Genomic DNA, 22,662 nt, shown 5'->3' with positions numbered 1-22,662 from the left:
CTACCCTGCTGTTCCAGACTCTTCCAACACATTCTTTGACCAAGGGATTTATTTCAGGTGCAAAGCTCAGGCCAAACATTTGGAGGCTTTTAATCTTGGTGTGTAGAATGCAGGAGGCTGTTGTGACTCAGACAATGCATGAAGTGCCTCCTTCTAAGCAAGAAAAATGAAATCAGAAATTCCTCTTGCCTACCAGAAAGGCAGGGAGGGAGGGCAGGAGGAAGGGCCGCTCTCCAGCTGAATTTCAGGCAGCCTGCCGGGGAGCACAGGGCCTGTGAAGGTCACAAGTACAACTGAAGTTTCCAGCAGAGATAAATACACAGCTCCATGAAGTGACTGGAAACTCAAAATTTCTGATTACTTCCCTCACTCTGGTCACTCATTCAGCTATCAGTTCCTTTTAATACCTAATGCATCTTCAGTGGCACTAGGAACCTTAAAGAACAATCTTCCTTTGCCCAGTTGCCGTTTCTTCCCCCACCCCCCAACTTGGCAAGTGTTTTCCTGTGTTTCTATTCTGGCCCAAGCATACATGCCTCAGCGTCTTTAAAATAATCATTATTAAACAGAAGCCAATTCTAATTTCTGGCCTGGACTTTGAGATTCCAAACACATGGAATCTTGACAACTCCAAGGCATATTTATAACACCTCTTAAAATTATATATATAGTCTACTAATCAAAGCAAAATACCAACCTTTATTTTTAAGTGTTTCTTTCAAATATGTCTGTTTATAGATCAGGACCTTTTCTGTGGGTTTTGCAAGAGTTGTATAACAGATTATATATATATATTTATAAAAAACTTGTTTATATATGTTGTATATATGTTTTATATATAAAAAGGTAGAGAGTATTTTGGTAGTGTTACTGTCCTGCAGGGATGTCAAAGATCATTACAAAAAAATTATCAAAGGCTTTGGAACCTCATGTTTAGGAAACACCACACAGGTCTCAGGAAGGAAAATAAAGCAGGGAAAGGTTCCAATGACTCCAAAGAAAACAACTGCACATAATTACTTTCAGTTATCTCCATTTCTAGCCCTCCATCAGTGTCCCCACTATGCTCTGGGATAATGACATTTAAATTTAAACTTTTAAATTGGCAAAAAGTGAAAGAGTAATAAGAGCTCTGTAAGGAAATGGACCTCAGAGCAAAGACCCTGGTTAGAACAAATATGAATTGGAAGATGCCAAACAACTTCCAGCTGAATGCAACATAAAACACCTGGAAAAAGAATTTCAGTGTATACATAGAAAAGTTTATGGGCACAAAGAAAAGCTTATCTTGACAACTCCTTCAGAAGGCCAGTGAGCAAGCAGCAGGAAGGAAATGCAGGATACAACCCTACCAAGGCATTTTTCTAACACAAACGTGCTCCTAACTGGAGCAGAGAAACACCTTGCACCAGCACCACGGCAGGACCTGCTTGCACAGCTGTCGATGCCAATTCAGAACCAGCAGAATGATGAGCATCCTCCAGAAACAGGCAGATGTTTGGTACTCCCAGGCTTGGGATGAGCTTCCTCAGGTCACACCAAGCAAAAGCATCCCCAAGCTCCAGGGGGCCAACAACCTCATGTGCAGAATATCCAAGGGATTTTGTTTTGTTTCAAATGCTCTTTGTCTTCCTCCTGCCCTGTCCTCTGAGGCATCTCATTATTGTGAGACACAAACGAGCTGGATTAAGCATAGCACATGTCCTGCTGCAGGAACACAACCCTGTTGTCAGCTCCTGCTGCTTTCCAGAGCATGTTACTACTTCCAGAAGGATCTGGAATAAAATGAAAGACCCTAGGCACTTCTTTAATACACACACACACCAAAAAAAAGGAGTGTAAGATTTAACTTAAACAAACAAACAAATGAAACGAAACCAAAACAGTGACGTGAAGCTGTGAGGAGAACTGACTAAAAAAAGGCAGAAGGATTATACAGAAAGTTTTAAACTTCTGGGCAAAAAGCCATTCCTGCCAGTTTCACATTCCAGCAAAACAGCTTATGAATGTTTGACTATTACCTCTATAAACAGTGACATTTTCTCACTGCTGGGCTATATAATGAACACTGTAGGCTTCAACTTCAACAGCTGTTTGTTCATATTGATCTATGAGAAGAAATGTCCTCAAATACAAATCTCAGTGCACTGAAAGTAGAGTTTTCATGTGAAAAGCAAGCAGGGATCAACTGTGAACATGAGAAGGCTGAGAAGGAGGCTGAATTGTTCCCAATTCCATAGTTTCCCATGTTGCCTTAGAACCATTATCAACTTTCCAAGAGAAGCAATCCATCCTTTCACCTCTCATCACATTCCTGTAGAACTACCACCTATCCCACCACAAACATTTCCTAAGAGTTGGACAAATTAACTGGAGAAGTTGATGAGGAATAAAATTAATCCAAAAAGGAATTCAAGAGATGTAATTTTCATTTGGGTTGGTTTCCCCAAGTGATTCCCTGGAGCTCAGGGATCACCTGGCTCAGCTCAAGGCAGTGACAGGCTGAGGCACCAGGAAGGACCAATTCTCTCAGGAGCAGCGGCTGCTTGAAGTGACAACAAACCTAGAGGCAGGCCAGGTTGTAACTGGAATTCTAATTCTTCTTCCCACACCAAGGTCACACTTCAAAATGAGCCAAATTATTAAAAAATAATCCAAGTTTTTCTTTATTACCTCCAATATTTCTGTATATTATTCCCTACTCAATGCACCAAGAGCAGTACTAGAAAAGTCAGGGTTTGTTAGGCAATTCTACTGGAAAACAGCCCAAGAACTCTCAAACAAGTGTCTTTGAGAGTCATTATATCTTTATGAAAGCCAAAGCTTTATTTCAGTATGTAGTTCTTGTCCACCGGACCAATTCACTTTCAAATTATTTGAACATGAAGCAAGACCTTCAGACTACATTTATAAGCACTACACACAAGCATAGCTCATGACTTCTCAAATCATCATTTAACAATAGCACAAATGACAGCTAAAATAACTGCTTTTAAGGATCAAAGAATGGTCACTGAAATACTTAAAAAAAAAAAAGGAAAATACAGTTACTGGCATTCAACAAACAAGAATATATTAGAAATTACACTGTATTTATCATATTTTAAACAAGCAACTATAATATAAAGTCTCAATTACCTTAACTGCTCCTGAATTCATGCAATTATCTTTTCTCAGGTTCTCAAAACCAGAGTGCCAACTGTGTATGTTTGGAGCTCTCATTATTCCAAGAGCATTAATTTAAGAACTGCAACTGAAAATCCAAAGGGAAACATTTCCACACAAAACACCTTCTATATATTTGGGAAAATCAATCTTTCTTACAATACCACTCTTTTAAACCCACTTTTTCCTGACCCTAAAATTTTCTTCCAAAATTAGATGAAAACAGAACTGCCTCAGGGGCTTTACATGTGACCTAAATATGCTTGTTCCCTTCATGGTGCTATCACTTGTGGGTCGCTGAGAGGAAAATACATTTTGATAAAGAATGGCTGACCAAATGAATAGCTTCTCCTCCAGTGCCTAACCAAAGAGTGATAAGTTAGGAGAGAAAAGCGAGAAGCTTCCAGCCACTTCGGTTTCTCTCACTGGATTACAGTCATGCAGAGAAGCCTCACATAATTGTTTTCAGTAATATCAGCTCAGAGTAGCAGAACCTGATGGTGGTACTTAATTTCAAAGGAAAATCAACAACCCAAAACCTTCCAGTCACTAAAGACCCAGACAAGAGCACCCTCACGGAACACTGCCTGCTGCCCAGAGCAGTGACCCACAGCAGGCCTGTATGGGAAGCCAGAAAGCGAGCAACACAATGTTCATTTAAGGAAATCCTGCTACATAAAATTATTAGTAAAGTGCACACACATGAGGTATCAATATTTCACCTCTTAAGACTCCTTTATTTGCTTTCCCCATTTTCAAAGAAGAAGGCAATGTCCCATCTATTTCCAGTTTACTGACACACTGACCTTACAAAAGCAGCATTTAGCTGGTGCATGTTGCAAGCGCGTGACTGAGCTGTGGCAATATAACAAAGCTATAATTACACATGTTCCACTCAAGTTTAAAGCCTAGAAAACTGTCCCTGCATTGTTATTTTGACTGCAAGATCTACCACTGCTTCTTGAAAGAGATTACTCCAAATTGGTCTGGATTAATAAATACTTCCTGTATTTATCTGCTTTCATTTTCATTGGAACAGGGTAACCGTTCACATTCACAACCTAAACATCAACCTAAGCCAAGTCTTTTTACTCTTTTCAGTAACTTCTTTGACTGCAAACCTCAGTTTCATGTGATTACTGAACACTGATTTGTGCTGCTAAACTTTTCACTCCATACTAAAAATAATGTAGACACAGTTATGGTGCTGCATACTACAGAACATTGAAAACAGGCCTGAAAAATACCTTTAAGGCAGTTATTAAAACATCCTATGTAATGAAATTATTGTGGGAGCACAGTGTTTCCTACAGATGAAAGGACAAACTGCAGCCTTAACTCGGTACCATCAGTAATTGATGTTTTTGCTCCATGAGGCACACACAGAGCAGATTTAATTGCATACACACTTTAACAGCAGCTAAAACAAAGGCAGACTAATTCTGCAGCATTTAATATAAGACAATACATCAATTTAGGTGACGATGAAACCCCAAAGAAGGGATCCATTTTTTCAAATCATATTAAGACTGATAAGACACAACAAAAGAAGATTATCATTTGTCAGATTATCCTTTTTAAGTGCTTTACAATAAAGCAATCAGTAATAACCCACCTCCCATTCAACTGGTATTATTTCCTACAACAACTTCAAAGAAACTAACTGCACTGATATTAACAAGCTCATTTTACTAACAGAGCTCAAAAGATCACTGAACAAATCTCATTTCCACAGACTGCTTGTGTGGACACAGCAGTAAACCCACTCCATGTGTACAATAAAAAAATCCATCACAAAATAATTCTGACACTGTAACAGTGATTTTATTGCTGGCCTGCAGCTAGCACATATTCAAAGTATGGATCTTGAACAGCAATGGTTTAAAGTCCTTTTTATCAGCTGATTTTACCCTTCATAGTAGCACAGCACTCAAGAGATCAATCAGGGTCTTGCACTGCCTTTTATGTGAAGTCCTACAAAGAGACCAATCTTCTTCCAGAGTTCCTCCTGTTCTTCTGAGCCACTTGATCACTCTCCACACTGGCATAAGCACATGCAGAGTTCTGAAAATCACATCAGGGTTCAATTCAGCCAAAAAATAATCCAGTGAAAAAACATGATTTTACCAAATTTTCGGCTGGATCAGCTTCCCCAACAAGTTCACTGTCCTCTTAGGTGAACACCCATGCCAGCAGAGTGGGAAGGAGTGCCTCTTTAAGGAGAAATGCTGCCAAACATGCAGCTGTGGCCTAAATAGGCAAGTCAGGGAGAACAGAAAGAAGGCGGGGAAAAAACCCAGACAGTACAGCTTGGAACACCCAGCTTTTAAGTCTTCCTTCAGCTCTGCATCCACTGGGAGCTTTAGCCTTCATTTTAGCTCTTCAAAAATACATTCTGTGAAGCTACAACTACCACAGAACCCTATTCCTACAGTAGAAATAGCCAAACGAGAAGCATTTAGGTAGCACCTATAAAATGAAAAGCTAAAAAGTTCCACAAAGCTGATCCAGAGCTGTAATCCATCTAGACTGCTGCTGATAGCCTAGCTTGCACTCATGTGTGCTGTGGAGTCTGATGGCTTGATCATTGTAGCAGTGCATTTCCAACACAGAAGGCTTTTTTAGAACTAATTTTTAATTTAAGACAGAGATTCCAAGAACAGCAATGCCTCACAAAAGGGACAGAAAAATCCCTGACTGACAAGCTGAAGTGCCCCTGCTTCCAAGCAAGAAAGAGGACTGAATTACTTCTGGGGAGCTGAACAGCCACTGCCTATTTATCTGTCTGCTAAATGCTCTTTGTTTTGGGGGACTGCACACTTTAAATGTGCACTCTAGTCCATCCAGAGCAGCAGCTCCTAGAACACAGTAGCCTATTTCTCTCTTTAGACAGACATTCTCTGAACAGCTGAAGAGCTCAAATACAGAAGCAGACTTAGGAATACTGAACAGGACTAAAACCTTGGGTCTTTTTTTCCCATTTTCAGCATATTTCAAACTACCTCTTAAAAACAAACCTATTACTAGGCCTTGCTCCTTGTAAATTATGTTACCTCATGAGCATAGAGAACATAACCACAGTCCTCAAAAGCCCAAATTAGCTTCCCACCCACAACTATATCCCAATCTTTCCTCACCAATATTATTGCAACCTCATTGTCACTGTTATTCTCTGAGAATTTTTTCTCTCCTCTCCAATTCCATTAATCCTCATTAATAAAAAAAAAAAAACAACAAAATCAAACGAACAAAAACCCCAAACCAAAACAACCAAAAAAACCCGGACTGTGGTAAACAACTTTTTTATAGCCATCCTTATTCCTGCCTTCACTTCTCTTTACTCAGAAATAACACTTTTCATGCATTCAAGACAAACTACCATTGATGAAGCAACATCAGTCCCCATTGCTGCTCTGCAATCCTGAAACTGTCAAAAAAGAAGTATCAAACTACATTTGACAGACATAACACATAACCAAACACAGAAAGCATTCCCGAACCAGGGAAATGTCCAATTTTGTTTCAAACTATTACGACACACAAGCCAGGGACAGAATTTTATCTGTTCATCATTTTCAGTCTAAAACAGACACAGCCATGTTTGGCTCTAAGAGGTGACATGAAGCAAATCACAGGTAATTAACAAAGCATTGCAGAATGGTTAAGCATTAAGTATTAAGCATAAAGTCAGTACTTAGCAACCACAGGAGATGTTCAGATGCTTCTTTCAGAGACAGTTTGGGCATGAAACAGTTCAACAACTTGTCCAAGAGGAGCAGTAATCACTCAGGGTTAAAGCTTAGGACATAACTTCCTGGCTGCCAGCCTTGGACCTGGACTATCCGACTTTTCCATATCTTTGAATTACACCTGAAAGAACATTGAGATAGAGCTGCTTGACTCTCCTCCTTCTGTTGAGCACTTAATCAAATTGACTGAATTTGTTCTGAAGTACAAACTCACTCCATTAAGCAAGTGTGTAGTTTTCAGAGGCAGTTTAAACTCACAACTCTTAGCTGCTCTCAACTGCAGTTGCTATTATGCCACATTCTGAACAACAGCAAAAGAGTATAACCAACAAAACTGCTGCTGAAAATCTTTGTAATCCTTTTCTATAAGCATTCCCATAAAGGAAACTTCCACTAAGAAAACACCGGAGTATTTCTGAACAATTAAGTCTCACTTGTACTGAAACTATGCTGGCACAAAGAAATCTGTGCATTACAGACACTCCTGATAACCTGATCACTGAACTTATCATAAACAAGCACTCTGTATTCTCCACCCCAGAAGACCTGTCTATGAAACTATGAAAATACGAAACAAAGTAGGGAGGAAAGCTATTTCAGAAAGAGAAAGCACAAACTACAACAACCTTTGCCCTCATACAACAGACTGATAAATCACCAGAAGGCAAACTTGTGCCATCAATTAAAATTAAGGTCCCGATTTATAATGAAGCTGACACTGAGATTTCAATTTATAACCTGATTTCTGTGCTTAACTGTGATCTGACACGGCCGGGCCACAACTTACAAGCAAGGGTAAATTCCATACATACCAAAGGAAGAGATACTTCTGCTCCTCACATTCACATTTTCAGTAGAAAAGCTTTGCCACAGCAGTGACCCAGGCAGGCCCCACATACAAGTTCAGTGCCATCTTTCCCCAGGCTTCAGTGACACAGTTTCCCTCCCTTCCCCTTACGTGTCACATCCATCCATCACACAGTGGTTGGAAAGCCAGAAAATTAAAAACTGTGTATCAGAGTTCATGTTTCAGCCACCAAAGCCACCAAATATTGACTTTGTAACAACCAGCTAGCCTAGTCCAAGTATCTAAAGAATTATAGGTTATACCTGCGATGGGAAGGCTGGAGGTCACATCTGACCTTAAATATACTGGAAGCTACATAATAGCACTCTTGACAGGCTTTTTAAAGTTGTTACAACTCTTACCATATAAAAAGTGTTACTGTCCAAAATGTTATTCTCCATGGGCCTGTTTTATGGACAAAAACACTGTAGGGAGACCACTGGGTTTGTATCCCATTGATTAATGCAATTAAATGATGTAGTTTTCCTGGTTATCACTGCTTTAGCTTAGTTCAAGACAGCTTTCCAATGTAAATATTGCAACACTAAGTTACCAACAGGAGGAAAACAGAAAGTAAAACTCCCAATTCTTTCACATTTGTTTTCAGTGAAATTTCAGTATTTCACAACAAACTGCTATTTAGATTTTGAGCTCTGCAGCCATTCAAAAATCAGATCTTCACAGCCTTGTACTCCTGTAAACAAATTGGTACTGTGCTCACCACAGGCATGACTGGAGTCCAGACCTGTTCTCTGGCAGACCAGAGTGGTTAAAGAGTCATTAAAGCTTGAGACAGTAAGAATTCCTTGAGCTTTCATTGTGGGCCTGCCCCAAGAAAGCAGAAGGAAAGGCAGGGAATAAAAAAGGCCCTCAGACTGCACTTAGACCCACTGTCAATTTGTCATTGGGTATTCCAAAAGACCAGAGGCTGCTGCTCCAGTTGGTGCAAGAGCCACACAAGGCTCCATGTCACTGTCATGAACCTTAAAGCCAGAAATATTGCTAGGAAATGGAAAAATGCAACCATCCTGATACATAACGCTTCCAATAGAATGACAGCGAGACACTAGGATGTATAACAAGAACTCAATATAAACAACTGCTGTCACCAACTTCCAGTACAGACTGTGGGAGCCAAGTACATGGGAATAGGAGAGAATTTCAGCTCAACACACTAATTACAACCAAGCATAACATCAATAATACTTGGGATCTCTCCCTAGGCAGTTCAGTTTCACACCATCTTGCAGTATAATACACTTTGGACCTCAAGAGTCATTCTAAGTCAGGTATAGCTGACAACGAAAGAAAAATTATTTTCACTCTTTGGGTCACAAAATCGGAAGGTTACACTGTCTATAAACCAAAAAATGGAGATTCTTACAATGTTTTAGAAACCAAGCTGCCTGGCTTGCTGAAACTGAAGCCAGTTAATTCCCTCAAAGGCTTCCCAGAAGTCCACCCCAGGATTCCAGCAATGCTCAGTGCAGCTCCCAGCCTGGCAGGAGGCACAAGGCACCTTTCATAACACTAAGGGCAACACTTAAAACAGCTCAGCCTGTCCTTCCTTCCTATTTCCTCACTTCTGCATTTCCAGATCCCTGTAAAGACTACTTTTCTATACCTATATATAAGTTCATTACTACTAGAAGCATATCAACGTCTATTTTAATGAAGAATTATTTGCAAGCACCACAACTTCACCACAACCACAACTTCTTCAATACTTGTATTTATTAAGGATTTAGTATGATACATAAATAAAACAAAGGTTACAGAATTTTAAATCTGTCAGGGAAAAAATTATACCGCATTTAACAGCACTTTTGAGTTCAAGCTTTAAAATCTACTTCCTAAAGAATTTAAAAATAAACTTGAAACTGTTACAGCTTTCTCATTTCCAAAAAGCATATTTCAGCTTGCAAACAACAGAAGCATCAGTGCATCTTCTGCCACACGCTGCAGCTAATAAATAAAAACAACTCAGTTATGTTTATACCGATCTTTTCTTTTGGCCTTTGGAAGCTAATCTGAACCACATGTCAAGCAGGGAAATAATGGAAACTGTAGTTACTGCTCTTCTAAATATAGCATTAATCTCACTTGTATGTCAGAGCATTCAAGATATGCAAGAAAAAGAAAAAAACCCAGGAATTACATAAGCGACAAGGCCAACTACTTGCAAATGAAAACTTTTAACTCATGATCTTAAAAGCTGCTTTGGGCAAACAGGACTTTATGGCCAAAGAAATACCGAAGTCAGGGGACCTTTCCTCAATAATGATCACAGAAGGGATTCTGCTCTCCAGCACAGAAAAAAGCACCATTCCTCCAATGATCCGAAATCCAAGGGAAAAAAACCCAAACACTACAGTTTTTGCAGTGGAATTCAGAGGCAGCCATCTTAGTGTAACATGACACTTGTCACTGGCAACTTGGAAAAGTTTCAGACAATTTCCAGCATTATTTCAAACCCAAACCTGCTCCTTATGTACTAAGTAGGCATGCACAAATATTCAGATTTCTTCCGCCTCTTGTTAATAGGAACTAGAAAGGTGAGGACAATTAGTTCATACAGTACTTAGATCTTCAAAGAGTACAAATATTAATTCTAACAACACCTCCTTGTGGAATTTAAGTATCACATTCCCCGTTTTGCAGATTAAGAAAAAACACAAGTCAAAAGCCAAAAAATCAGAAAAATCTTAACAATCTTAGAAAACAATTCCAGCAAAAATAGGTTAGGAAGCCTGAACTTTTTTACATGAATGCTGAATGGTACTTTCAAACCACAGTTTAAACCTGAATCTGGATATGGGAATGCACATGAAATGTCCATTTGCTTTGCTCAACGAGCACTCAGCAGCACTGGGATATTTCACTAACTGCATCCACATCTCCCTAACTAAGGAATGGTTAAAAAGTTAGAAAACAGTAAAAAATATTACTCTTACCTTCTGCTACATCATCATCTACAGCACCTTTCACCTGAGAAAAACACCACTGAATGTCATTTCCTCCTCCAGCTCCTAAAAAAATGAAAACAATTCAATAAAAACGAGCCCCCCCAAGAGCAGCAGCACAAGCACACAATGGTTCCAGATTGCACATTTCAGAGCCTGTGCACGCCCACTTCCTCAGCAGTGCTGAGGCACAATCACACACCACCCTCCCCACCTTTTTCCTTTGGATATTGTTTTTGTCAGCCTTCAATGCAGCGTTTGTCAAAAACAGGGAAGCACAAGCAGTGTAAAAGCTTCACTCACACAAAGCTCGCTGGACTAATCACCATTAACTACGAATTTAAAATTCAAGTGCAGGAACGGCTGTGTTTCACATGAAGCTTTCTCCTACTTGAGCAGTCAGAACCCTCCTAAACACACAAACAGCTTAAATATAAACTATCAGAGCTGTGCTTTTTTAGAAAATTTCAATCTCCCATCCAATACAAGCCAAGCACACAATTCATTTCCTCCTTTCACAAACCCACTGCACCGACCCTATGCACTCAAGGCTAAAGAAAAAGAATTTTACCACAATTTTAGAGTCTCTTCGCAGAAGTAATGAAAGCAATTATCAGCCTAAAAAAAAAAAAAGCAGCAAATCCGAGCAGAAAAGCAAACAAGCAATCGGAGGGGGACAAGTTCTACTACCATAGAAAACGGATCGGAGAGAAAACTTCAGGAACATTACTGCCTCGGCTGAAGGCAGTGATTCATTTGAACCGTGCCACAAAAACACACACCGAAAATCACCACCCATTTCTTTTGCATTTCATTCTGAGCAAATCACTGCAGGGCTGAGGACATACAGGAAGAGCCAGAAATGGGCTTGCCTTGGTTGGTTTTTTTTTTTTTTTTTCTTTTTTTTTTCCTCCTTTTTTTTTTTTTTCCCCAAAAGCCACTGTCAAAATGGAACTTTTCCTCCACACAACTCAAACCGGCTGAGCAACAGATGGCATTTACACATTAATCCCGAGCTCTGGTAGGGCTTTGGAGATAACAAAGAATACAGGAGGAGACTCTTCCCAAGTTAAGGGGGGGCCAAAAAACTCAAAGAGAAGGAAGCCTGAAAATAATCTTTCCAGAAAAGATGAAGCACCTCTGAATAAGAAGTCCTGGAATAAAGTACAGTTTGCATTTTTCACTTGCTTTAAATTCTTCCCTGAATGATTAGAGACATCCAAGCTGCATAACCTGAGGAGGTGAAGGCAAGCAACAGAACCCATTTATGCAGGAGATGGCAGAATGCTTTCCCTCCCCCATGATTCCCCCAAAACCCTACAACCCATTTTCTTCTCTTCAACTTCTTCATTTGTCATTTAGCAGCTAGCACCATAGCAGCACTTAAAGGGAACAGCTTGGAGAGAATCACTGCTCCTGCTACTTCGACCTGAAGTCCTCTTTTCCATACAATTTACTTGGACCATGTTGGCACTTTTTCCCCCCATGACTAAAACGGCAAGAGGAGGGTGGAGCATGTTGCATATGGTGTAGGGGGGAAAGGCAAAGCACATGCCTCACAAAGCCTCCCATGCTTTGCTCCTCCACATGCAAAGCACTGAAAAGACAATTCATGTGCAGAGGAGGGGGATGAATAAATTTCCAAATGAAGAAATTGCAAGGAAAAGTAAGAGGGAAGAGATCCGTTCTGCACACACATTCCCAAGCCTACCAACAGCACTTTGGGATGTGAAATGGGGAGTAAGCAGTGGAAGGAATGGGAAAGAAAACACAGCGAGACCTGTGCTGTTTAATTACACCCTGTGCCAATTTCACTGGCATTTGCAGATGCTCAGAGGCTGCTCCCTACAGAAGGGTGCGACTGCAATCTGGACACCGCCTGCACCTGGAACCTCTCCGTGCACGGCAGCGCTTCAGAGAAATAACTACAAGCACCGACCCTAAAGCCTCAAGGGGGAAACTCTTTACCAGAGCGTGTAGCGACAGGACAAGGGGGAATGGGTTCAAACTGAAAGAGTAGGTTGAGCTGGGATATTGCGAAGTAATTCTTCTCTCTGAGGGTGCGGAGGCCCTGGCACAGGTTACCCAGAGCGGCTGTGGCTGGCCCTGGATCCCTGGAATTGTCTAAGGCCAGGCTGCACGAGGCTTAGAGCAACCTGGGATAGTAGAAGGTGTCCCTGCCCATGCCAGGGCGTGGAACTGGATAGGTTTTAAGGTCCCTTCCCACCCAAATCATTCCATGATTCCACGAAAAGGCAGCAGACCCACCCTGCCTGCAAGCTCCTCAACTCCAAAACACACCACTTCCCGCTCCACCTTGCTTCTTCCATGTTTTTTTTTTTTTTTCCCTCCCCCCGAGAACGGAGGGAAGGAGGGGTGGGTGGGAGCAAAGCACGAATTCCCACAAGAGAAGATTAAAAAAAAAAACAAACCACCCCACAAACAGCAAAGGCGCAAGCGAGCCGGAACAGGAGAGGCGGCCGGGAGCACGGGAGGCAGCGGGGAGAGCCCCCCCAAGCCATGCTGGGGCAGGGGGGCAGGCTGCCCTTACCTGCCATGTTGTGCTGGCGATAGCGGCCGCGGCGGGTCGGGCGGAGCGGGCGGCGCGGGCGGGGCGGGCGGCGCGGGGCGGGCGGCGGCGGCGGGCGGCGATGGCGGCGGATGCAGGAGGCGGCGGCGGCGCGGCCGCGGCGGGGCTGGGGCGGCCCCGCTCCGGCCCCCCCGGCGGTGAGCGTCCAAAATGGCGCCGGCAGAGCTGGGGGTGACGTCAGCGCGGGGCGGGAGCGAGCCGCCCTCAGGAGGGCGGGCGGCGCCAGCATGTCCGTGCCTAGCTCCTGTCAGCGCCCATGGCGGGGGTGCTGCTCCTCAGCTCGGCATCCATCGGCCGCCCCCAGCCCAGCTCCACTCGCCCTCTTGGCGGGGCTGCCGCCCTTCAGCGCGGCATCAATCACCCCCATGGCGAGGCTGTGTGCCTCATGGCGGGGCTACCGACCCTCGCTCAGCTCGGCCCCTGCCCGCCCTCATGGAGGGGTTGCCGCCCCTCAGCCTGGCATCGATCGGCCGCCCTCATGGAGGGGGCTCCGTCCCTCGTGGCGGGACTGCCGCCCCTCAGCTCGGCCCCTGCCCGCCCTCATGGAGGGGTTGCCGCCCCTCAGCCTGGCATCCATCGGCCGCCCTCATGGAGGGGCTCCGTCCCTCGTGGCGGGACTGCCGCCCCTCAGCTCGGCTCCTGCCCGCTCGCAGGGAGGGGCTACCGCCCCTCGGCCCGCCATCGCCCGCTCTTAGCCCCTCCACGCTGCGGTGTCCGCCAGCCACTGCCCCCCGACTCCCCTGCGGGAAGAGCTTCCTTCCTTGACCCCTCTGCCACAGGCTCGCCCTTCATGAAGCCGAATATCCTGAGCTGGGAGGGACCCACCAGGATCATCCATCCAGCTCCTGGCCCTGCACAGATACCACAAAATCCCACCCTCTGCATCCCCGGGAGCGTTGTTCAAACGCTCCTGGAGCTCTGGCAGCCTTGGGGCCGTGCCCATTCCCTGGGTACCTGTTCAGTACCCCACCGCCCTCTGGGGGAAGAACATTTCCCTGATAATCCCTTCGCGTCTCTCAGAGCATCTCCCTTTCACTTGTCCTTTGGTTTTGGGGTTTTTCCCCCCTCTTCCCTTTGCTCCCCTCTGCCATTTCCCCGTGCAGCAGCCACACATAACCTGTTTGCTTGCGCATTTTCCACCCCCCTTGGATGCTTTCCACAACGTCCAGGGCTCGGTCTCTGATTTCACTCCGTTCTCATTGCTATTCCCTGCATACACCAGCCATGCTCCTGAGCCATTTTTAGCCTCCATCCACCTTTCACACTGACAGCCAGCAAGATCCACAAAGAAAGGCTTTCAGCAGAGCCCAGCTTGGCTCAGCTCCTGCTGGCTTGGGAAGGATGGAGGCTCCTTTTTAGCTTGCTGGGTCCCAGTTACAGTCTCATCTGTAGTTAACTACGGGACTGGGATAATTAATTCAGTACAATCTATTTAAGATCTTGTGAAAGTCATCAGTTTCCCTTAAAAGATGTTTGTGCAAACATTTTCTTCTTGGGCTGGGTAGATCTTGCTGATCCAGATTTCACTTGGAGATTCATAAGCTCATCCTGCAAACCCAGCACTGCCACAAACTTGAAATGTGACTTGGAGCAAGCCTCCAAAACCATCCCATACACTGATTTCTGCATTTCCATCTCTAAACACCTAAGAGGATGCTTTTATAAATGAAAAGGCCATTGAATTGCTTGTCAAGTCCAGCATGAAACAGAGCTGTGGGAACTAAATACCACTAATGGACAAAAAAAGACAGGCTGCCACCAGAAACCCACAACTGGCCAAAATTACAAGTTATTTTGGAATTCAGATTTGTATCTGCATGCCTGATAAAAAAATTGCGCAGGCAAATAAATCAATCTTGGAAAGAACGGTAACATTTGAAAGAACATTCAGCATATATGGGAGCTTCTAAAGAATTGCAACTTACCCAATTTTGGAAATCTCTGTAACCAAGTGTTTTGCTTAGGTTGTTTTGAGAGCAACCCAAAAACCTAAAAACAAAAACACTGCAAGTTTGGAAACAATCACAACGAAGACAAACTCCCTGGTCCCAAACATCCCAGTCCACATTTCCCAGAGCTCAAGAGCAAATTCACTCAATTCTACAAATTTGTGGCCATGTTTACTTGATACCAAATTCAGCATGAAAGCTGGCATTCCTCTCTTTTCAGAGTTCCTTAAATTCTGAATTTAATTAATAAATTAAATAATTTCTTTAAACATAGTCTTTTCATCCTAAGCAGAATTGTCCTGCAACTGTTTAGCAGGAAAATTTGCAAATCTAGTCCAATTAATCCATTGTCTTCTGTATAATTACTGCAGAATTTGTCCTCATAGCAGAATAAGCATTGGTTCAAGAACTTTTGTTGCTAAAAAAAATTAAATAAGGCAAGGAGACCTGCAATTAGCTCTGTAATAGAAATTAATGAAGCCTTAGTACAAAGCTTATAATTAAAATAAAATTTCTCTTAGAAAAGATTTAATATCATGGTGCTAGGAAGATGGATTGTAACTCAAACATTTCAGGTTTTTGTTGTGAACCAACAGCTACAGAAAATAATGGAGTGTAATAAATAAATAACATTAAATTACAGCCACAGCAATTAGTGAGACATCTTGGGAACCACAACCTTTGCCTGGGTGTTCACTTGCTTGGTAGTTCAGAGCGTTCACACGGTGAATGGTTGGTGCAAATTAGGCAGAGTGTGTTCCATAGCTCTGATTCAAAGTTTGTGAGCACATACTTGGATTTTTCTGTAGCTTGAGCATTTGTTGAGGTGCTCTGGGGAGATTGTAACTGCATGATGTTAAATTTATACACAGCCACCAACAGCACAAAGCTTTAATGAGCATTTATCTACTCCAATCATGCTTTAATGACTAATTCTTACTCTACACACAAACTCCTTCAGCTGAGACTGAAGAAGGCCTCTGGGAAGTGGGAGGAACTTACAGGAACAAGGACTCAGAAAACGGCATTTCTGGATCTATTTGCTGTGATACTTGTCAGAAAACTACATAAAGAGTGGTCAGTTCACAGCAGCCTAGAGCAGGGGCTGTGGAACTTAGAACAACCTAAAAATCAAAGTGTAACATGTGAACAGAAACCAGTAAAAATATATAATAATGTAAAATGACTGATCAAACAACTGAGGCTCCAAAGAAGAGCACTATCAGCAACTCATTTTGTATCTGCTTTAGTTTTCCAGTAATTGACCTGTTAGACAAGATTATAATGAATTACAACAATTCAGTTTAGAAATAAAGGGAGCAATTATCACCAGAATTATCACTGGAATTTAGTAATAGCTGAGCCATCTGAGGCCATGTGCAGGTTAACATCAAGGCAGTGTAATTCCCTACTCTCTTCACTTCATTCTGTTCAGCTTCAAGTGTCTCACTGAGAGGTTTCCATTGTGTTTTTGCAGAGCATTTCAGAGGATAAGAGCCTTAACTCCTACAAAATGTTTACTAATGTTCACCCCCCATTTCCCACTCTTAATTTCACATAAACAGCTATTATCAAACCAGTGCTGAGTCACATCTTGGTGCTGCTGCAGGAAAGCTGAACAAAAAGTCAGGCAGACCCTGGTTCTGCAATGAGTCTCAGGGAAAATTACCTGTGGGACAAGTCCCAGCCCATCCACTCTCCACCTCTTACACTAACCTGGCTCAGACAGCTGGGTCCCTACTGCTGTTTGTGGTGCCAGCTGCCAGCCCAGGGCCTCTTCTATGGGCACACAGAATTTAATTTGCTTTTTCTGGCTTTATTCAGCCCAATTTCACCTTAACCAGGTTCCATCTGCACACCTTCAACTGCCAGCGGCCACAATATTTTGGCTAAAACCAAATGTTTAAGCATTTCCAGTTCCTGCCACACTGTGTCCTAAACCTGAACACTATAAAGTTATTTCTTGCGCTCTATATCACTGGGGCACTTCCAAAGTCACTGGGTTTTATTTTTGGAAAGGGAAATATTGAAATTAAAGTTTCTTACATGACTGAGCATCTGTACTGTTGAGGAAAACATGGCATGCTTTGGGATGGAGGGGACCTTAATGACCATCTACATTCATCCCCTGGGCATAAAATATCATCTGATCAGTTACTGGGCAGTTTAGCTTAAGTCTTATCAATGATAAAAAGTGGAGGAGGATAATACACATCTTTCAGTTTGCTTTGCAGCTGCCAGGAATTTTTTAGAGGCGCAGTTCCCAGAAAACCCAGCCTAACAACCATCCAATGGTTCTGGAATTGAGTGCCCCAAACACTCCTCATTGAGCAAACCTCTGCCATGGAGACTCGCTAGTTCTGATAAGAAGGAGTTTGTGTCATCCCAAAACTGTAAAGTTCATTGGATTAAAGTCCTGCTATTAGAAGAGGAACCCTCCGCATTTTTTTCTATAAATTATTAAGACTTTTATTCTTAACTTTAGCCTGATACAAGCAAACAGAAGAGCTAATTAGGCTTGGAAAAACAAATCATATGTTCATTACAATAGTAGTTTTCAAGACAGAGGTTTAAAACAAGTTTCAAATTTGATCTGTTTAGACCAGGGCTAAGACAATGTTACTGAAACTACAATTTGCAACACATTAATTGATTGTTTAAGCACTTTTTGTAGAGGATTTAGGCCCCTGAATTTTATTTTAAAACAAATGTAAAAATACAGGTAAAGATAAAGGGGAAATGAAGCTTCTTGAAAAGAAGGGAAAAGGTGTTTGAGGTAGTTAGGAAGCACCTGTCTGGAGGGAAGAAAACAAGTATTTTTCAACTTGGAGGGCTTGTTAGTGATGGCAGGAGTATCCCAATATTTTGGGTTAAAAATTAAGAGAAGAGGGGTAAAATGAGGTTCATAGAAAATTTTCATTCTTATTTCTGTCTATTTTACTATTGGGTTTTTTTTTTTGTTTGTTTTGTTTTTGTGTTTTGGTTTTTTTTTTTTTTTTTTTACAAACTGTAGTTAGTTCTATGAAAAGATAAGCCTAACCAAAAAATAAGAGAACTGATATGGGATGCTAATAATCCTATTGAAACTAAGAGTGGAGCCATAGGAGAAGAGAAGAAGTTCACAAGGCATAGGTTTAATCCTCCCTAAAAAGAAGTAGCTACAATTAAATGTTTGGATCAGGACAACCTGGCACTTTGAGATAATTTGGACATAACTTGGAACTCTGAAAGCTAAAACAGTAGAAAAACAACGAAACAAAATGAGAACAGTCATCCCAAACTACACACCATGAAAACAACACAAGGCCCTCACAAAGTGGTTTTATTCTAACAAAAGTGATTAAATACTGAACTACGTTGCCAGAAAGTACCTTCAGCACTCTTAAGAGCAGATTCCCTTCTTGGGAACAGGCTAAGTAGAGCTTCTCCCTGCCTAGGGGTAAAGGATGCTGCTTTAGTTCTTTCCAGCCTAAATTTCACCACCCAACAGAGAAACAGATTCTGCAGTTAAGAACATGGGTTCTTTGTACTAGTGACAAAAATCCAGTTACACCAAACCCAATAAATCCATACTCAGAGAATACTTTTAAAGCTATTAAATTCTCCTCCTATCCAGTCTTTAGAAAGGGGATAATTAATATTTCTTGACTCTTTGAGTATGTTTAGATCAATGAAAGAACATAACAGAAATAAAAACAATGAGAAGAAAAAGTTACCTTGGGGGGAAGCCCCACCCCTTGATGTACAGCCCTATCAGATAGCATGGTGCATTGCTCAGGAGCACAGGTAACTCTGAGATGAAAGGAGCCTCAGTCATCCCCACCACCTTTAGGAGGCACTTTACAGGAAGGAGAGGAGCTAGGATACACAACTCCAAAAGCCTTGAGGAGTTTTCATTTAGGGTTGGGTTATTTTTGCTTTTTAAGCCTTCAAACGTTCATGCCCTATACACAGAAATGTTTCTTCTTTTGGGTGAAGGATTGGAGGGTTACTGAGGGAAAAGAAGTATTAATTTTACCTTACTAATAAACCTGCCTAGGTGATCTAAATAAGAGAAAGGAAAACATCAGAGACTTTCATGAAACATTTGTGTTTAACAAAAGCAGGAAGCTGAAAAGCAAGCATGTTAAAAACACTGCTGTCCATAGGATTTCCCTTTTATTTTTAACAGTGAGCTTTAACATCTTCTCTTTTAGATTCTTACTAAGGCAAGGTGCTTTTACACATTAATTAACAAGCTATTATTCTTGAGTAGGAACTCTGAAAAATTACATGTGTGCAGGTGTATTTCAAAAGGATGATGTAACTACAAGTCCCAGCTCAGGCCCTGTAGTTATCTTGTATGGATCACTGAAGCTGTTGTTACTAAAACACACTTAAAAAGCCAACTGATCTAAAAGGAGCAGGATCGGCTCATTGGAATCATGTTTTTGCACTTTGAAGAAGCCTGTAATTTTAGTATCATTTTCAGTAAAAAGTTAATTGGTAGCTCTGAGTGGTGCTACAAGGGAGTATGAACTTATCATATCAAAGATCCCACTTAGCCAGAAGAAATTGATTTATTAAAGAAATATGGATATTGATCTAGCACCGATATCCACCTGTGACGGACAAAAACTCTCTAACAGTTTAAAGTTAGAAAGTGTATGTTTATTGCGACGCCGGGCAGCGTGCAGGATAGCTCCCAAATACACACCGTGCCCCTCAGGTGATTACAGAGTCCTTTTATCCATACAAGTATTGAATATCCAAAATACAAATGCATATTCATCATTTTGGTACATCCTACTCCTCACTTCGTATGCTAATCAGTTCAAAAGCTGTTAAGCATGCGTAGTTTGTTCCTTGAAATGGGTCGGTGGTCCCTTTCATGGGGAGGAGTCCCGAAATGAGGAAGTAAATGAAGTCTTCCTCATTCTGACCTTTCTACCTTTTCAATGCAAATGTGACAAATGAACCCTTGGTAGAACTCCCATTTCTTATCTGTAGTTGGTTTCGGAACAGAAAAGGCCCACAATTGTCTTATGTTTCTAAAAGCTATTTGTCAGTTTCCATATTTCTCATTACAAACCCAGCTAACTAAACATTGTGTTGACAAGCAATCAATTATTAGTTAACTACTAACTCTTAATTTCATCAAGCAAGGCCTACCCATTTATTTTAATTAATTCCAATAAAGCTTATTTTTAACTAAAATCTTAGCTCATCTAAAATCTCTAAATTTCTTAAAGTTTATGTTTCAAAATGTTCCTTAAAAATCATGGATTGTGGGGAATGATGATTAAATTTATAGTTTGGACTAAAATGTCACCTTAGGCTTTGAGCTGAGGAAGTCTCAGTCTTGATCCCAGGCTACAGACAATTTCAATCAGCTTGTTGTTACCAAATTCCCAAGGTATTTGAAGGGTGTGAACGCACTGATATCCTAAGCCCTGGAATGACAGAAAGGCATGAGAAATTTTTAGATTATATTTTTCCAGGAGCTTTTAATTCTTGATTCCAGGAAATATGAAAATGTGATTTAAAAAAAAAAAAAGGAAAGCAAAGGTATTATCTCTTTAAAACTCTGTTGATAGTAACTTACTCTGAGTAGTAACACTATCACTCTAGTGTTGCTTAAGTCATATGTACAAAAAATGACATGTGCAGGTAACTACTATGATTAGTCATTCATTAACTTACTCCTTGGTTTAGGAAATCATTTACCTTTTGGTTTCATTTTTCATTAACAAGAGCACCATATTTTGAGGGTATTTCTAAAGTGTTTCAAACTTATTTAAGCAAACAAGTATATAAATGATAATTCAAGTATTTGCAGCTGAAACATTTGTTCTGAAATGTTCTTTTCTTGCTTTGCTTTGTCCCACAGTTCTTCTGGTACCAGATTTGCAAGGACCTGAAGGTAATGCCAGGAATGAACTGCGAAGGGAAGGAAGGGAGGCCGAAATAGCAGAATTAATTGTTCCATTCACATGGCTTTTCTGCTTGGGAATAAGTTCACATTGTAAACAGGAGAGAGGTGTGGTTTGCAGATAGGACAGGAAATCCTTAGTTCTAATCCTTGCTGTGTTGTTGGTTCCCTTGGAGACCTTCAGCAAATGCGTTCTGTCCCTGGGTTTTTAATTGGAAATAAACGGGGATGATAGCCCTTAACTAACTCAGAGGGGCAGCCTTTCAGTTTCATAAACATTCATAATGTGTTTGAAAACAGCTCATGGCACTCAGGCTTGAAATCAACTTATCTCCTGCTCTGAGGATAACTCCTTACCCTGTCTGCTCTGAGGACCGGGGACCTTTGGGGCTGGAGTCACCAGAGCACACATGGGGCTGTGTTTCTCTCGCTCATTCCGGTGCAAAGCAGATGCTTCACTGGGGACAGAAGAAAATGTGACCTCCTGTTGTCTGGTGTGATTGTCTCTGTCATCCTCTGGGCCTAGTGCGATCACATTCCTTACCTTTTTCACCTTGGATTGCACACCTGTGAGTGAGGGTATGTTAGGGGGAGACTCCACTGAGGAAAGTGCCTTTGAAGGAGGGTCTGTGTCTGACCCTCCTCAGAAGCCTCAGCTCTGGCTGTTGAGTGGTGTGGCAGTGCCCTGTCCCCTGGGGCCCCACACCCTGGAGGCAGCTGCCAGGCAAGAGTTCAGCCATGTCTGATGGGAAGGGTCCTGGAACCAGCACAGGATGGTGCTGGGAATCCTGCAGAAGCACAGAGCCTGGAGGTGTGACAGCCCTGCAGGGAGTCAGGGCAGAGAGTCTCTTTTTTTTTTTTTTTTTTGGTGCAGATCCTCTGTATTGAGGTAAATGATGGTGTAAATGATGAATCAGACTTACAGGCTTCTCATCCTGCTTTAATTAGGGAGAACTGCAGTGACAGAGTGTGCTAAGAGTAGCATGAAAAGGCTGAAGTCCAGGCTCCTGGAAAGTGTCCATACCTCAAGTTCCTCACTTTTGTTTCTCTCTCACTGCTTACAGACACAATTTCAGAGCTGCTGAGCACACACAGCTTGTGCTAGTCCAGAGGAGTGATGGAAAAATCTCTAGAACTGAATGACAATTTTCTTCCATCACACAATTAGAGGAGGAAAACTCGCTAAAGAGTTGTCTGTTACTTACCAAACCTTGTTGGCTTTTCACTTGACTGCAAACATTTTGAATTGTCAAAACTTCTAAACTGTTGCTGAAATTTAGGCAACTTTCTCAGTGCCTGTTTGTGACTACTGGTGTTTAAAAAGGCATTTCATCCTTGCCCTGAAAAGCTTTATTAACTAGGCTAAATCTGAAAGACAATGTTGAGAGCCTAAAGAAACTTGGTTTTGATTTACCTATCATTTGTCCTGAGCCTGGTATGATATCCCGAATTTAGCCATGAAGTTTTACATGTGTAGAACCCTATTCT

The 22,662-nt window shown here is 41.9% G+C and overlaps 1 protein-coding gene across 7 annotated transcripts in view; it reads right to left on the bottom strand.

Annotated features, from left to right (window-relative positions):
* Nucleotides 1-19,125, bottom strand: part of PPP2R2A (protein phosphatase 2 regulatory subunit Balpha) — a 41,890-nt gene extending 22,765 nt beyond the window's left edge. The window contains exons 1-3 of one of the 7 annotated variants that reach the window (XM_068174532.1): nt 18,980-19,073; nt 15,240-15,303; nt 10,716-10,790 (exon numbers count right to left, since the gene is read on the bottom strand). In XM_068174532.1, coding sequence (XP_068030633.1) covers nt 10,716-10,790; nt 15,240-15,303; nt 18,980-19,027 — 187 coding nt within the window. In that variant the 5' untranslated portion in view covers nt 19,028-19,073. Of the gene's footprint in view, nt 1-10,715; nt 10,791-11,295; nt 11,317-11,414; nt 11,539-12,992; nt 13,014-13,275; nt 13,559-15,239; nt 15,304-18,979 lie in introns of those variants that run through there. The other 6 variants (XM_068174534.1, XM_068174531.1, XM_068174537.1 and 3 more) reach the window with 6 other exon arrangements.
* Nucleotides 19,126-22,662: the final 3,537 nt, after the last annotated feature.

This window comes from Anomalospiza imberbis, chromosome 28 (assembly GCF_031753505.1).
Source record: "Anomalospiza imberbis isolate Cuckoo-Finch-1a 21T00152 chromosome 28, ASM3175350v1, whole genome shotgun sequence".
Taxonomy (NCBI): Eukaryota; Metazoa; Chordata; class Aves; order Passeriformes; family Viduidae; genus Anomalospiza; species Anomalospiza imberbis.
The sequence above is the reverse complement of the archived record's forward strand: the minus strand, read 5'-3'. Positions and strand labels throughout refer to the sequence as shown.